Raw genomic sequence first — 17,175 nt, 5'->3', positions numbered from 1 at the left:
TCTTGAGGGCAAGTGTCGTTCAGGTATATAATGAGCTCCCATGAAGATAGTGAGATGTTCTGCATCCCACCACCATCAATGATGTTGATTTGTGGGTTTCTGAGGTGTTGTTAGTTTATGTGTATCTATTTATTTATTCATATTCATTATTATTTAGTTATTCTATTTATTTATTTTTACTTTGGCTGTGTACTTTTTACTATGTTGTTGCTGGCTGCTGGACCCACATTAACCTAGAATCAAAGCTATGTTATATTAATATGTGAACTTGTCTGAACATATTGTGCAAAGAGTGTGCACTGGACAATTCTACCAGTTTTGGCCAAGAATTGGCACTTTCAACCATATTTGTACAAAACAAAAGATGCTGACCAAAATGCAGGCAGGAAACAAAACTTGTCAGCACCCAAACCCATGTAAATGAGACTTTTTGTTTGTTTATGTCTTTCTTCCTGAAAGTATGTAATGAAAAACAGCCAAAGTTCTCCTCCTGGTTTGTCTCTGTTAAACATACAGAGAATGCTTGTGATGATTAAGTTTTTTAATGGGCGTTATCATGTGATTTGATTGATGTCTAGACCAGCCAATAATGTTGTAGACATTGAATTAAAGCGTCTGAGAGGCGGGGCCTATTAAGTGCATCAACCAATCAGAATTGTCTCGAATATCTGTGCAGCCAATCAGAAGCCTGATTTGAACTTGCCCGGTTACAGGCTGGTATCAGGGTGGTACTGGTGGCTGCTTTATTCATAGAGGACCATAGCGCTGTTATTATTCAAGGTAAGTCATTTTAACAATATACTATTCAATTTTTGTATTAAATTAACATGTTTTGTTTTAGATATGATGTGCGGTGGCGGAGCATGCTGATGTTTAACCTGTAAACAGCGGAGTTAAAGGCACTTCCGTTCAGCCTGCGTTGATAACGGTGTAAATGATTTTCTCGTCTTAACTAATTAAAGATAATGGCCACTAATTGACATTTAAAGGCATCTTATGGAATCTGTGTCTGTGTATTATGTTGTGTTTAAGACATGTGATTATTTGTTTTGTGGTCAACCATTCAGGTAGAATATGAAGCTGAAGTGCAAGAACGCACTAATATTTACCTAATATTGACCTGTCAACCTGCTGGATACTCTTTTTACTTTATTACAGAAAGGGTTATTGTTTGAGATCAATTCATGATGTTGTTGGATCTAATACAGTACATTACAGTACACTTTTCAAGCATTATTTTTGACCCCCCTTGGAGTAAGCTGCTGTAATAACTAATGACTAATTTGGGATGAAGTTGTCAGAATCAGAATGTCTTCATCCTGCTTAGTTTAATTGGTGTTATAATTAGTTATTTTGAATGGGTTTAGTCTTTTTGTGCTGATGTCTCCAGCCACCCACTCATGCGCCTCATCATTTTACTCACACCTTTTTTACATGTTTCTTTCCTCTTCCCATCTCTTCAGATGCAGTTCATGCTTCTCTTCAGTCGCCAGGGCAAGCTGAGGCTTCAGAAATGGTACGTGCCTCTGTGTGACAAGGAGAAGAAGAAGATCACCAGGGAGTTGGTCCAGACCGTCCTGGCTCGGAAGCCCAAAATGTGCAGCTTCCTGGAGTGGAGAGATCTAAAAATTGTTTACAAGAGGTGGGTAGTAATTGTGAGCATAATGTTTTCCTGTTTCAGCGCTCACAGGCCGGAATATGGGGCGTTTGGTACATCCATCATTAATACGTGGCCCAGCCGGGCTCCTTTTGGCAAAGAACAACAATGAGATCCAGCCATCAACACTGCTCTGAGACAGGAATGACAAAAAGAGCATTTATTTTTCCCCTCATTATATCCTGTTGCCATGCCAACGGACAAGCAGGCAGACTAGTGAGCCCGAGTGACCCAGCAGGGACAGACAAACACAGACAGGACTAGTGGAGCTCAACCAGACTGTGTTTTTTTTGTCTAAACTGGTGATAGTTATTTTTCATTAGGTTTCATTAGAAAATGACACCAGAAGACACAACATGCATCTTTTTTTCTGCAGAGAAAGACAGATAAATAATATTTTGGGCATGGCACATTTTCCCACCTGACCCTCAGGACACAGTCGTGTGATGTGAAAGAGCAGATCTGGAGCATTTTAATAGAAGTGTGAGCTCTAGATAACGGCTTGTCTTGTGTTGGCACCTGAAATGTGAGTTAGAAGACATGTCACTTTAATTTAACACAGATTTAAAAAGTCAGGTTGCCATTTATTCAACCTGACACCTGAGTTCTTGGTGAAATTTCTGTAACATGTTTTGGCCTAATTACTGCAGGGATGAAGTACCACAGCTCTCCTGGTGTACTTGCCTTCCCACTTTTCATAGCAGCCAGTTTTAGGGGATGAAGTAAACAACTCAACTCCACTTCTCTCCCCAACTCGTCTCCTCTGTGGGGTGTGGCTTGGCATTTGCAGTTTTGGATAAGTTATTATTATATAATTATATTTTCTAGCTGAATGGCGATACTCGATATATATTGATATTTTTTCCATGCCATAATTGGGGTTTCCCCCAAAGCATTATAGCATAGCATCTCTGTTAGCTTCATGTTTTCTGAGGCAAACCCTTAAAAAAACAGTCAGTTTTAATACAATGCCTCGTGCCAAATGTCACACAGGTACATTTATTAAGAGAGGTCTGCACAATATCAAAATGTATAAAACAAATGAAATAAAAATAAACTGTCTGCATATATAGAATAACAATGCTTCTTGAATAAAATAAAACAAATATCCCTTTCCTGCATAACAATTAAATTAAAATACACTGTGCAATTAATACAATGTAGACAGTAACAAGTAGACTTTTCCACTGAGGTTGACAGTTGTGCAAATAACAAAATATTTGTGCAAATTTCAAATAAAACATCCAAGTCAATTTTTCACAAAATAAGCTATGTCAAAATCATTAAAAAAAAAAATCTTTTTTTTTTTCTCGATATAAACGATATTGTCTCGTACCATATCGCGTTTGAAAATATATCGATATATATTAAAATCTCGATATATCGCCCAGCCCTAATAAGTATACCAATATATCTGAATAAAAGTTACTTTCTTTTACCTCTGAAGCATATCGTTACTGTACTGGAGAACCTACGATACCCAGTATGAGAGTTCATACCAGCACACGGCAATTTGACCACTACTGAACTGGCAATTTTATTCTCAAATATTTCCCTTGTTTGTGATTGGAGCTTGAAGAGTTGGTATTGATCGCTCTTCCACCCTCAGCTTCATCATGAGTAACTTGTTGAACTGACCCGGGTGGTTAAAACACTTCAATGACTGGTGTGTAGTAGAGCAGTCAGAAGTGTAGGCTCCATTAACCGGGCCTCACTGCTGGCCCGTTTGCTTATGTTTTTAGAGGCAAACATTAAGAACTGTTTCTCATGGGCGATGAGTCACTGGTCTTGACATTTCTTTTCTTTGCGGTGGCCACTTCTGGTGCTGCTTTTGGTGCTGCATTCACTAACGATTGGGAAACCAAATAGGACATGACTGGGGAAATATAATTAGATAATTAGATTTCATTGTCTGGATATCAAACATTTGATACAGTTCTTGATCTTTTCTTTCTAAGCAACACTGCCCAACATGCAGTTTACCTGGTTAGATATAGGTTTGATACTGTTATGCTGAGAATCTCCTTGACACGGAGTATGTATTTTGTTTTTAACGTCCTCCTGCCATGCTTACTGGCATGAGCCAGCCACATTAGAGAGCTTCCTCGCTACAATGTACCACAAGCAGCGGAACTGTTGAACCGAGCATTTTGTGCTTCCTCGTTCATTAGTGCAAACAGTAGACAAGTAGGAAATGGGCCGTGAAAAATGGAGAATCCAAACAGTCCAGTCATTTACACACATCAGTGTTCACGTCCAGCTGCTGCTCTGAGTTTGAGACTTCCGCCGGTCTTTTATGTGTCTCTTCCTGAAGTCTGCTGCCTGCTCCATTTTTCCCTCTGGGCCCTCCAGAAGCAAGAGATCAACTGACCAGCTCCTTTATTAGCTGGTCGTCACATGCTTAAAGGGTGCCTATGGGATTATTGGGGATAAGGAACTTTAGCAGAATAGGCTTAGGCGGTTCAGCATCCTGCCTCTGGTTTGTGGCTTTTAAATGAATACCCTGCACACGGTACACAATAATGTTGAAGTGCTCCGTCAGCACCATGTAAGTGGGAAGGGAGACGTTATATCAGCTGAAAGTCCTGTCTAAGTGAATCATAAACTCAGCACCTCTGATGCTCGCTTTGACTGGTGTTTGAAAGGTGTTTGTCATTTGTGTTCCAGGTATGCCAGTCTGTACTTCTGCTGTGCCATAGAGGACCAGGACAACGAGCTCATCACGCTAGAGATCATCCACAGATATGTGGAGCTGCTAGATAAATACTTTGGAAGTGTGGGTTTATGCTTCTCCCATCTCTCTCTTGTTAAATCATTTTTCTCTTACACGTTGTGCACGATATATTACTTTACACCTGTTGAACTTTGACTCAAACCACAGTGATTAAGTAGTGTTGGCTAATTTCTGCCCGACAGGTTTGTGAGCTTGACATCATCTTCAACTTTGAGAAGGCCTACTTCATTCTGGATGAATTCTTGCTGGGTGGAGAGGCCCAGGAGACGTCCAAAAAGAACGTCCTGAAGGCCATTGAGCAGGCTGACCTGCTGCAGGAGGTGAGATATCTGATGAATTTAATATATGTTTGCTTCATTCTACTAAGTTTCTCTGTTATTCTTTCCACCAGCATATGGGGGAGGAAGGGTGGGGGTTGCATGGCTTGTTTAGCATTAAAACTGATCATATGTGATCATTTGTAGATAAGTAGTCACGATCAGCACATTTGTGCTTCACAGTTGAAGCAACGCTGCGTTTCATCAGCGTTTACATTGAAACATCAGCAGCAGGAGGTTTTGGGTTTTCACGAGCTGCTTATAAGCTCCCAGATACACTTGAAGCGTTGGCAGCTGTGCTGAAGTACATTCTCACAGGAAACCAGAGTCAACGTTATATAGAACTGATCCATCATTTGTTTGATAGCCATTCAAATACCAAATAATCCGAGTGGAAAATACTAATGTGCCCAACTTAGATGAGATTTTCCTTCATAAAATGATGGATGCTAACTGATGACTGCTTTGTTGTTCTTTTCAACATTTAATTTCTTGTGTTTTTCTTTTCATGCACTTAACGATACCTTGTGTGTCTTGAATTTAGTTTTCTTGTTTTTTTGCTGTTGTTTTTTATCCCGATTGCAGCTGACACATCTCTCTCTTTGCCTGTGTATTCTTTGCTGTTGTGATTTGCAGAATATAGACTTTCAGATGCGCCTGTTTGCAGGTACAGTTTGCGAAGCTTCTGATAAACCTTGCTGTAGTTTCAGATCAGTAGTAAGATAGACTCTAGATGATGCTGAAGCCAGCAGGAACAACACACAAGCAACTACAATATTTCAGGTGCTAAGATTAAGATTACAGCACAAATGTTGGAGTTGCAGGTGTGTTTTTGCAGCTGAATTCTGACCTGTAGCTGCCCTCACAACCCTGATGGAAATGGATTTCTATGCACTAACCATTAACTCCTGAGACCATCTGGTCATCAGCTACATGATCAGATAACACATGTCAGTAACTGAACGAGCAATCACTCGTAAATTTGTTCTCGAGAAAAAAGTTGCACCACAAACAATCTTTAGAGTTCCCTTCAGACCTGCTTCATTTTGTCTGTGAAAATGAGCAGAGCTCAAGTTGCAGCTCACAAACAAAGTGTATTTGACTGCATGCCAGAGGGAGCACAAATGGACCTTTTCTTGTAAAAGGTCCATTTCATGTAAAAGGAGCAAAGTTACTTTTGCAAAATCCATAGCAACCCAGTAAATGTAAATAAAATATAGCTTAAACACAGTTAGGAATTTAAAGGAAAAACAAAAAGAACTCCAACTACAGCTGGACATCTGCATTTCAGCTTACTTCAGGTAACCCCAGGCCATTACTTTAATGCCCGGTATAACAACCAAAACCTTAAATACATCTTATAACCTATTATCGTCAGAAATAACTTAAAGCAGAGATTTAGGCATATTACTCGTTTAATCACCACCACCCTTTCCTGAATAAGTGCAATTACTTTGTATGAGAAAGCAGTAAAATGATCAGTCAAGTAGCAGATGTATATGGTCAACATTTATTCAATTGGTCCGCCCCAAAAGGCCACAGCTAATGACTTCTGGGAAGGCAAATCAAACCACTGCTGACAACCCATTAACATCCACCGGGGAAAAGCGGTGTTATTTGTAGGTGACACCCAACACTGGAGCTGTTTTATGTTCAATGTCCATAAAACTGCTGATACAGTTAAAAAAAAAAAAAAAGTCAAGCCCAGAATAAAGGTTCTATAAACTAAAATGCTATAAAATACTGCCAAAGGTATTTTATATTATGTATATTTGTCCAAATGATCTATAAGATCCAGCAAGGATTTTAAAAACAATTAGGGGAAGTAAATGAAATCAGGAAGTATTAACAAATCTGACCAGGGTTCATCCCCGTCAGCTGTGACGCAGTGGCTGCCCAGCTAAATCCATAACGCCTGAGGAAAAGCTGTGAAGCTTTCCATTGATCTGCAATCAGCTGGCCACAACCTCGCTGTGGAGAACACACTGCACATGGACCGTAATCGACCTATGGGAGGCTCTCTATGTGGTGGTTCCTTTTAAGTCCATAAAATGAGAAGATATTTTCTGGCGTAGGAAAAAGTGCGATCAAAAAGCAGAGAAGAGACGGTCCACATTTCCAGTGGGAGGAAGAGTGAAATAGGTCTCTGATTGGCTCAACTCTGTATTTATAGAGCCAGGGTGAAGACTGGGGAAGTTTCCCTAATGAGGAGATGTTGTAATGGTGCTTGAGTCTATGCCTGCCTCCGTCCAGGCAACTGGTAAATACCAGAATGGGGCAACCAGTTGGTCAGCATGGGTTTCCAACGCTGCGTCCCGTGAACGTCTACCTGCATGTACTTGTGCCAGTCTGACGGTTTCATAACTCTGAGGGAAACATGCGGTACTATCGGGCCCCGGCAGGCATGAGCTCAAACGCCTGGACACACTCAGCCCCAATAACACACAGTTTCATCCAACAATACCTGCTGGGGATCTTTTTTTCTTTTTTTTTTTTACATTAGGTTAGTTTAAATGATTGTAGAGAATCAGATCACAGGGTTCTCATTAATTTATGATCTTTCTTTTTGGGGGGGGGGGTTGAAGTTGAAGTGTAAGTAATTGAAGTGAAAGGACTTTGCTGTCTATGTGGAGGCCAGCCCACTAACTAAGCAACACTAAATTGCTCAGATAACTAATGTTTCCACAGTAACATGAAGTTAGTTGCTTTCTCTTGCTTCAACATGTGATTACCTTTTCATGCATTACATGCATCAAAATACACTTTTTAATCAAAAATCTGCAATACAAAGATGATCAATTGAAAAAAACAAATCACTGATTCACTTTCCTCCTTTCTGAGGCTCTCATCTTCAACGCCGTTTGCACCTAATGAAACCATGAATCTGTTTCATGTCATAGTTGCTGTTTTAGCAGATGTTAACTCAGTCAGCGATGAAGAAGGAACTTGGCTGTGTTGGTGGGTTAGTACACATTTGGAGGGTTGGGGGGGTATTTCAGGCAGAAAAACAGGGTGTGTCTGACTCCATCAGCTATAGTCATCCAGTTTATCACTTTACTGTTTGTTTTGCTCTTTTCTTGTGAGAATAAACCAACAGGAAATCCAAAACCAGTGGGAGGGGGCACCAAATGTGGATAAAAAAGGCTCATTAAATTGTGGTTTTTCATAATTAGAGAGAGAGAGAGAGAAAAGACAAGCAATCCACCTTGCAGTGTCCTGCGTTCGTCAGCTGATTGTTTAAAATACCGTGGGGGTTATAATACAATTACTATTTTAGAGGAAACAATATTCTACTGAGATGGTAGGTAAACAGTGCAGGGACAGTTGGTGCTCATATGGAGCTGAGGTCTTGAGCTTATTGGCCTTAGTAGGTGCACAGTGCAGTAATTGTAGAGAAAGAAAAATTCCACCGGGGATTTAGTGGAAGCTATTTTGATAAGCCTTTAATGAAATATTTCTCAAGAGTTGGCCGTTACTTTGGTGCCAGCAAGCAGATCTTCTTTAGGAATAATGAAGCCTCGGAAGATTTGCAGCTCTGCTCGGTTCTGCAAGGAAAGGCATCAGAGGTAAATGGAGCCGAGACGCCTCCTTGGACGGGGCATAGTTGTTCAGGTGTTGCACAGTTAATCTCACACTGTAATCTTCATACCGTAGGAGTGTAGTACTCTAGATTACTAGACTTCATCAGAGTTGACACGTCCTTCTGTTTGTCTGTGTCCTTATGAAAATGTTTGCCTCGCAGGTATGATGGTCCCAAATATGGCCTCAGAATCCTCTGGTCTTTTCCAGAGTTAGGCCCACTAAGGTGAATACTTTGTGTCTGTGGATTTAGGTTGTGTGTACACCCAGAGCCCTGTAGTGTCACTGTGTCCATCTATCTTTGTATACAGAATATACAGCACACAAGTCTGTCTGTAGCTCAGTCCTGGCTTGTCCAGACGGTTTTTCTTGTGGTTTAGTTCCCGGTCACTTGTTTATTGTAGCTGTCTTTCCACTGCTGACGACACACACTTGTGTTGAAAACAGAAGTCTTTCAAATGTCTGGAGTTTCCATCAATGTGTTAACTTTTCTTTTGATGCTGACCACTAACAGTTTTATATTTCTATCTATCTATCTATCTATCTATCTATCTATCTATCTATCTATCTATCTATCTATCTATCTATCTATCTATCTATCTATCTATCTATCTATCTATCTATCTATCTATCTATCTATCTATCTATCTATCTATCTATCTATCTATCTATCTATCTATCTATCTATCTATCTATCTATCTATCTATCTATCTATCTATCTATCTATCTATCTATCTATCTATCTATCTATCTATCTATCTATCTATCTATCTATCTATCTATTTATATGTATCTATGTACGTGTATGTATGTATATATATATATATATATATATATATATATATATATATATATATATATATATATATATATATATATATACATATATGTCTGTGTATATATATATATATATATATATATATATATATATATATCGTATTTTCTGGACTATAAGCCGCTATTCATAGGTTTTGAACCATGCGGCTTATACAAAGGTCCACTATTCTGTGGATTTTTCTTCCACCGCTCGGGGCGCTCTAACCGGAATTAGAATAAAAACTAAGACAAAATAAATGCAAAGAAGAATAAGCTACTTCTTCTTTAGCAGATAGAAGTAGGTAGAAGCAGATTTCAAACAGATAAATAGATAAATAAATACTGGTTATTTTCTCTTGGTTCTGTCCCGTTTTAATCAGCAAAGTTGCTGCCGTGTTAAAAGACACTGTTAGGAAAGGATCTATTTAGGTACAAACATGTACATCATTTATTTATTTATCAGTTCAAAATGGTTCTGTACATGTAGTAAATGTCTAATCTAACAACATAAATATTTGCGGCTTGCATATCTTTTTTTTTAAATAGAGCGGGTGCGGCTTATATACAGGTGCGGCTTATAGTCCAGAAAATACGGTATATATATATATATATATATATATATATATATATATATATATATATATATATATATATATATATATATATATATATATATATATATAAAGTGACACAGTTTAAAAGTATCATACTCTTGTGCTAAAATAAATGGTTTACCTTTTTTTTCTTGTTGTCTAACCTCAACAAGAGTGTGTCTAAACCAACATTTGTCAGACTGTTCCTTGAGAAAATGATGTAGAGTCATTAGTCATGAAATGAAGCCTTTTGCCTGTCGCTTCGTGTCCTGCATGTCCCCAGGGTGACGTGTGTGTGAATGAGGTGGCTGTTAAGACTCTGCCTGGTTTTCTAAGCTGTGTGCATTTCTCTCCCCCAGCCCCGTCATGAGTACTTTAATGTGCCTGTGTACTGACTGGCTGCCATCACTGCTGCTGCTGCCGCTGCTGCTGCTGCTGCTGCTGCTATCATCCACCCTGCATGCTGAGCTCCTCAGTACCTGGCACCTTTCTTTCTGCCCTCTGAGCACCTGACGTTCTCATTGGTTACGGGGTTCAACAGTAGTCTCAGTTTCAGTTCAACTTGATGCATGACAGCTATCTTACCCTACTGTCCAAAGTAAACTGAAAACGGTCACAAATGAAAGTAATTGATCAGATTCTGCCTGGATATGGCACGTTCTCCGACAGTATGGATGACAACGTCAATGTCAACATCAAATGTTTAAAATCTTTTACTTGGCTGTCATTTGTCTGCTGAACTGTGAACCATCTCAGCAGTTGATCGTCTTTTCTTATTATTGTGACCACTGTTTAGGTCTGGATCATGTGTTGCCGTGAACCCAGAGTGGGCTGTTTGAGTAATAATTCAAACTCATTTATTTTTCTCCCGGGTTTAAACTAGATCTGCACTCTGACCTGTAAATTCTTGTGCAACTGATCGACAGCTCCGTCTGACATCCAGCAGCACTCTTGGATCAGGCTGACACATGATTGAAATGTTTCTGGTTTAAACACATTTTAGCTAAATAGGATAAATGAGACCAGTGTTAATTAACTGTAGTGTACGTTGTACACAAAATGGCCATCTTTTTTTGTTTTTGTTTTCCTTCACTTTCGTCTGTGCTGCTGCCTCTTGGTCTGTGTGGAGAAAGTCTGCCCCCTGCTGCAGAGGTTGTAGTACAGCGTTGTAGCAAAGAAGTCTGTGTTTAAGTATACAATTTCAAGGCCTTGATTCTTCAAATCTAGATTTACTAAAAGAAAAATTTAACAAATTCTTGGAGAAGAAATCACAGAATATGATTGTGTGACTTCTGATCCAGTACTTACTTAAACACAGACGGAGGCTAACCATCTTCATCGTATTCTGACCGGTTTCCTCACAGTTCATATTTTCATCAAGTTCACATTATGCTTCCCTTGCGAGGAGCTCACATGTTCCTTTACCACGCCGTTTGATCTTTTTTTTCTGTTTTGTTTGTATTTCTATGTATCCTCTTGTTTCCCTTTTGTTCAACTCCTTGTACTTGCCTTGATTCCCAGGAATTGTTAAAAGTTGTTATAAATGAAAACTAAACACAGATCTTTTTTTTTTTAATCTGCCCAATACTTTTAAATCAGTTATTTATAATTGTTCCAGAACAATTAATATTTAACAACTATAATTATTTTCCTATTTAAATAAATAAGACAACTCTCCAGGTAAGTGGCATTATGCTAAAATGATTTTGCACTTTGTTTAAATTCAGTGAGGTGTCTTTTAGCCTTCCATTTATCCATTTTAAATAAAAGCGGACTGACTAATCACTAAAAATCTTCAGGAAGGTCTGTCATTGATCGTCTGTGTCTGACTAAACAGACAATAGAGTGATATATATATATATACATATCAGGGTATATAATAAATAAATTGATAATGATTCTCTCACCATTAAGGACGCTGGTGTCTTCCTTTTACACGACCATCATCTCCTGAGTGTATGCTGTTTCTCTCTATTTTCTTTTCTGTGGCGTAATTTCTTCACCTGTTTTTATCTGTGTTAGAAACCGATTAAAGAGCTACTTTCTTTGCAGTGTAAACAGTAGATGACCAAGTATTGATCTCTCCAACAACACACTGCTAGTTTAATGATCATCACTGTTGGACAGTGCTATTTTGATACGTTGAAGTCGGGGTTAAACATCTTGCACTGAAAACCGAATGACTACAGCAGTCAGTGTGTAGACATGTATACTTTCTCTCCTGTTATCAGAAGACACTTTTTTTCTGTCACTGCTCTGATGAAAGTCTTCTTTTTACTTTTGTGCTGAACCTTGTTTTAGGATGCCAAAGTAAGTGTTTCTCCTTCCTTCTATGTGTAAACACCCCTGTATCACTAAACAACTATTACAAATGCATCACATTACAGCTACTGCAATATTTGTCGGTTGACAAATAGAAGATTTTCTTCATGTGAATAGTCAAAAACAAATCTTACTAAAGAGGACAAGATTACCTTGAAAACAGAGGCTACAAAACAGAAAGTAATTGAAACAGCATAGATTGCTACATGCAGTACCCTGATGGTACAACCATAGTTGGAATAGATAGAATAAAATAAAAAGGTTTAGAGTATAATACATCAAAACTTTCTCTGCTTTGTTGCATTTGCATGTTGTAGATTTAATTTTATGAAGTGAGACTCTCAGAAGTTCAGGTTCATGAATTAAGATCACAGTTTGTTACATTTGTTAAAAGTTTCACATGAAACAGAAAAAAAACAACTGAACTGAAAATTATGACTGTGAGACTCAAAGATGGAGAGGCTGCAGAAACACCAGTGACCAACTGCAGAAAACTGTCAAAGCACAGTTTAAGTGGAATGATATAACCCCGGTTAGCACTAATCTGAGCAGCAGCAGCTCGGTGTGAGTCTGGCCAGGAGTTCTACGGTGAAGGAGAAGTCCCAACGGTGACGCACAGAGAAGGGAGGGTGATGATGTGAGGCTGCACGTGTGAAAAGGGAGTGAGGGAGCTGACATTCAAAGATGGTCATATGAATGTCTGGATAAACCAAAATAATGGTACTAAAAGAGTTGGCATAAGAGGATTCATACGGCATAATGTTTCAAAATAAAGAAGAAAAAAGTGAAAACCATCAACAAGCGAGTATAGCCTGATATGAGGCCAATTAAATACAGTTTTAAAGAACATATGTGCTTTTCTGGACATTCTGCCTTTGCTTTTGGTGTCTTAAATAGTTTTTTTTTCTTTACTTATTCTGTCCTACAGAGAAAACTGCTTCTGACTACTGTGTCACCACTTTTTTGTAGTCCAGGCTTTATTCATTTATGTTTTCACGATGTCTATATATCTATGAAATCCGACTGAATAGTGCATAACAATGACCAGTTTCAGTGATGTACAGTCAATGAACACAGATTGTTGAAGAACATGATATGGCTCGTCTAAAAAAACAGAGGAACCAGAGGAAGGGGGCAACACAGCGGCTCCACCTAAAAGCTGCCGAATGGCAGGACATCTCTGCAGGAATCTGGTCAACACTAGTTCCCTCCACAGCAAGGAGGGTAAAATCCACCGCTGCAAAAATACAGTTCTGAAAGAGAGAGAAAAAAGTTTTCAGATGTATAGGCTTTATCTGTATTTTACGTAAATCGTTTATACAATGAGTCAAAATACTACATCTGCAGGAATAAATGACAACAGTGTCAGGATAATGTTATTAAACACTTTAAATTAAAAGTCACTGCCCCCTTATGGATTTAAGTGGTGCTTCACAGTCTGTGACGTATTAGTTACGACTTGGAGACAAAAGTAAATATGCATCAATTATTTGACGTATATAGTAGGGCAGTTGTTAAATTCATTCAAGGTTTTCTGTCTTTCATCTTGGTTTGTTTTTTTTTCTAGCAATGCAATGCATCAATATTGACTAGTGCAACTTCCACAGCTCTAATCTTCGAATATTTACATTCCAGATCTGAATCACAAATGTGTCACTCATTATGTGAAACATTTTTAAATGGACAAATATTACTTTGATCAACACTCAATTGAATTGAATTCAATCAACCTAACATGCATGTTTTTGGTTACTTATTCGCGGCCAATAGTTATACCTTCTGTTCAGTTCTCCTCTACACTTACTGCTGGATCAGCAGTCTCTTTCTCCCCATGTTGTCTGAAATCCATGTAGAGAGGTGTTGGAGTCCAGAATATGTTTCTGCACCAATATTTCAATAAAACATGTTATTTTGCATTCCTAAAATTCCCACTATGCCTTCATCAGAACTTGTTGTTTTATTCAACTGGAAGAAACATACCGGTAGATAGATCAGCAGGGAGGAAGGGAAAGACAAGACATATAGAGACAGGGCTGACAGACTCAAGCACAGACAATCAGGGTCAATGGAGGAAGAAACGTCAAACTCAAAGTTTAGACACAAGGAAAATAGACTTTCAAAATAAAACAGGAAGTGCATGGAAAAATGCCAAATTAAGCAAGAGAAGAAACCCAAAACCATGATAATAATGTAAATTATAAAGTGACACAACATTGCATAAATGACATCCAAAACAGTCATGTTAATAGCCCAACTATATACTCTGCAGAGTTTATTATGATGACGAGTAGCGGTACTGAACCAGTGTCCTAATATGCAGGTCCCAGTTGTGTTTATACTTTTTACGTTGACACCCACAAGCTCATGAGTGAGTCTTCTTGCCTCCAGTTTCACTGGTTCCCTCACTTGGTGAATATTACAACATCAACAACTGTGTCCCAACACAATCACAAAGTCAGCAAGGACGACAGTAAGCAAATGGGATGTAGGATGGGAGCATTTTTCATATTCCAAAAGTTGGTTTTGTAAATGTTATAGAAAGAGAAAACACCCACTGCTGTTGTTAGCCCTGAAGGACACACACTGTACATTTAGATGCTAGAAACGGTTAACGTGGATTTAACCTGTATCTAGAACACGTCCAGTGTTCAGCATCAGAGCAGATCAGGACTGCCGTTGCTGTGATCAGTGTGTCGCTCACAGAGCCCTTCACTGGAGATGTGGTTCTTCTCTGCCCTCACAGGAAGCAGAGACCCCCCGCAGTGTCCTGGAGGAAATTGGACTCACATAAACACCGTTCTCGTCAGAACCGCTGGCCTCGCGGCGTAACACCTGCCAGCACCGCTGCTGTATGTAGCTGAGAACTTCAATGCAGATTTGAGCAAACACACACACCCTCACACTCTGACATGTTGGCTTTTCTACTTCTTCTTCTTCTTCTTTTTAAAGACAATGTAGCACTTTGTATGCATTTGCTGAGACATTTGTTTGTTCAGTGTGATGATGTTAACTGTAATAAAGATAGAGTATAGTATATTTTGGAAAGAAGTAAAATTCTGGTTAATTTTCATTGAATTCCAGGTGATCACTGTTTTCTGTGAACTAAAGATACAATTTCTAAAATGTCAATTAAACTTTTACAAAGGGAAGTCATACGTATTACATTAAAGGTAGGGTGAGGGATTATATGGTGATTTGTAACCCAGAACACTTTCTTGTCACGTTCAGTGAATATCTGATCACTATCCATTAGCTGTCCATCTCATAAATACACTGTAATTATCATTATAATAATTATAATGATAGATCTTCATGCACAGCCTTGGAAACAAACAGAGCAGGGCAAACCATAACAAACAGATTTGGAGGGAGAAGCTAGCCCTCAGTGCTAGGAATGTCATCCAGAAATCCCTTACCTGACCTTTAACAGAACCAAAGACTAATGTTCAATTTCACTGTTTCCTCTATAGCTATAATGTGATGATCCTTTACTCAGTAATACACTGTAGGTTTACGCTGAAAATCATTTAAAATATGATCACTGTGCTAACACTGTATTGCTCCACTGCAGTTTAACTGCAAAGTGACTTAAAAAGCAGTATCCTCTCAGTTTACAGACCTGCATCAGTTCATTGGACTTTTTAATTGTAGATCCTACTTAATGATGATGAATGCCTTAAACCACTGATTGATGTCCACATTTTAAGAAAGAGAATATATTGCAGTTTCATTGTCGTTACGTTTTCAAGCCAGTTTAATGTAGCAAGTTATCAGTGTATTATGTGCAGAAATATGTCTACTGTTTTTCACCTATTTGATTTTTCTGATGAAGAATGCCACAAAAAATAATATCAGTATTATACTAGATGGCCAATTTAGTATAATAATCTTTGATTTAAACAGTAGATTACTCTTTTTTTGGCCATACCCGGCCGTTGATCGGAAATGATTGTCCTATCAATTTCTCCTCATTCAGCTCTAATGAAGTCCTCGCTGAGTTCATCAACGTTATGTGCAATATGCAGTGCTGAGATTAGAGTAAAATGAATCTGAGGTCATGCTCGGGCAGAAAACATTGACCAATCTGTCTTCAAAGGAGCTTTTTATGTAACAGTTTTATAGGAGTATTTTGAAGACACACACAATGATGGTATACTGTTAACTTTCAGTTGCTGTATTTCTCTTCGTCCTTGCTTTGTAACAAACCGTATTAGTATATAGAGCCCAACCTGGGTTATTCTTCTGGAGACGTGATTAGCTGTTTTATTGTGTGCTCCAAGGCTCAAGAAGCAATAGCGTCATAAACCCTTTTTTTCTTTTTGATGCATTCAAACTATCATCGTCAGTTATTTCACTGAAAAAAATGTAAAGACACATTCAATGCCTTTGACACTGAACTGTATAATTATCTAGTTTTGTTCTCGTGTTTGGTTCTTTCTTGGACCTTCAGTATGTCACACTTGTTTTACATGTTGTAACACATATATATATTGCTATTCTGACTTTTATACAACTACCTATGATCCTTTTCATGTTTAATTGATTCTATGTGACTGAAAAACTATTGTATTCTTGTGTATATAATGATATATACAGCAGTTATGACATACATGAAGCAGAAGCTGTGGATAACAGTATTGGACTTGTGGTTTCTGCTACATGCGTGTGAATTAGACAAAAGACGTAGGCTGTATTTTCTTGTCATGTTCAGCAATAAAGGGACTGCCATGAACAGATGGTTTCATTCCCGCTTTATAATTTGCTGATGACTCATAAGTGTTAAATGAGCTGTGGATTGAACATATTCTCTGTAATTGTGCTGTAAAAGAAAGACTGATGTGTATGAAACAGATGTAGCAATGCTGCACAAATTGATTTTAATAAAAATTTAATAGGAAATCCAGTCTGCATAAGTACAAAAAACAACATGATAGTTTAAAGAAAGATCTATCATAAAGAGGGAAAGGATGCATGTTTGAGTGGCCACAAAAATCGAGTGGCCACAAAAATATCAATGTTCAGTCATCTATTGACTTATTTTTGTAAGACATGCTGGACATAAAGCCCGTTCAAACACTGCTGAATTGTAACTAGTTATACAATGTTAGAAGCATTTTCCAAAATATGCTATGGCACATATATATATATATATATAT

The 17,175-nt window shown here is 38.3% G+C and overlaps 1 protein-coding gene across 7 annotated transcripts; it reads left to right on the top strand.

Annotated features, from left to right (window-relative positions):
* The first annotated feature begins 654 nt into the window (after positions 1-654).
* LOC133458232 (AP-1 complex subunit sigma-2) lies at positions 655-16,912 on the top strand. 7 transcript variants are annotated; one of them, XM_061737896.1, is made up of 8 exons: positions 655-780; positions 1,464-1,642; positions 4,325-4,433; positions 4,574-4,711; positions 5,345-5,375; positions 8,451-8,513; positions 10,057-12,007; positions 14,763-16,912. In XM_061737896.1, the coding sequence occupies exons 2-6, from the start codon at positions 1,464-1,466 to the stop codon at positions 8,501-8,503; spliced, it is 510 nt and encodes a 169-aa protein (XP_061593880.1). In that variant the 5' UTR covers positions 655-780; the 3' UTR covers positions 8,504-8,513; positions 10,057-12,007; positions 14,763-16,912. The 7 variants fall into 7 exon arrangements, with proteins under 7 accessions (XP_061593880.1, XP_061593879.1, XP_061593883.1 ...); XM_061737895.1 differs by lacking the exons at positions 8,451-8,513; positions 10,057-12,007 and having other exon boundaries at positions 14,763-14,868; positions 14,969-16,912; XM_061737899.1 differs by lacking the exon at positions 8,451-8,513.
* The last annotated feature ends 263 nt before the right edge of the window (positions 16,913-17,175 follow it).

This window comes from Cololabis saira, chromosome 13 (genome assembly GCF_033807715.1).
Source record: "Cololabis saira isolate AMF1-May2022 chromosome 13, fColSai1.1, whole genome shotgun sequence".
Classification (NCBI taxonomy): domain Eukaryota; kingdom Metazoa; phylum Chordata; class Actinopteri; order Beloniformes; family Belonidae; genus Cololabis; species Cololabis saira.
Note: the sequence above shows the minus strand (reverse complement) of the source record. Positions and strands in the feature narration are given on the sequence as shown.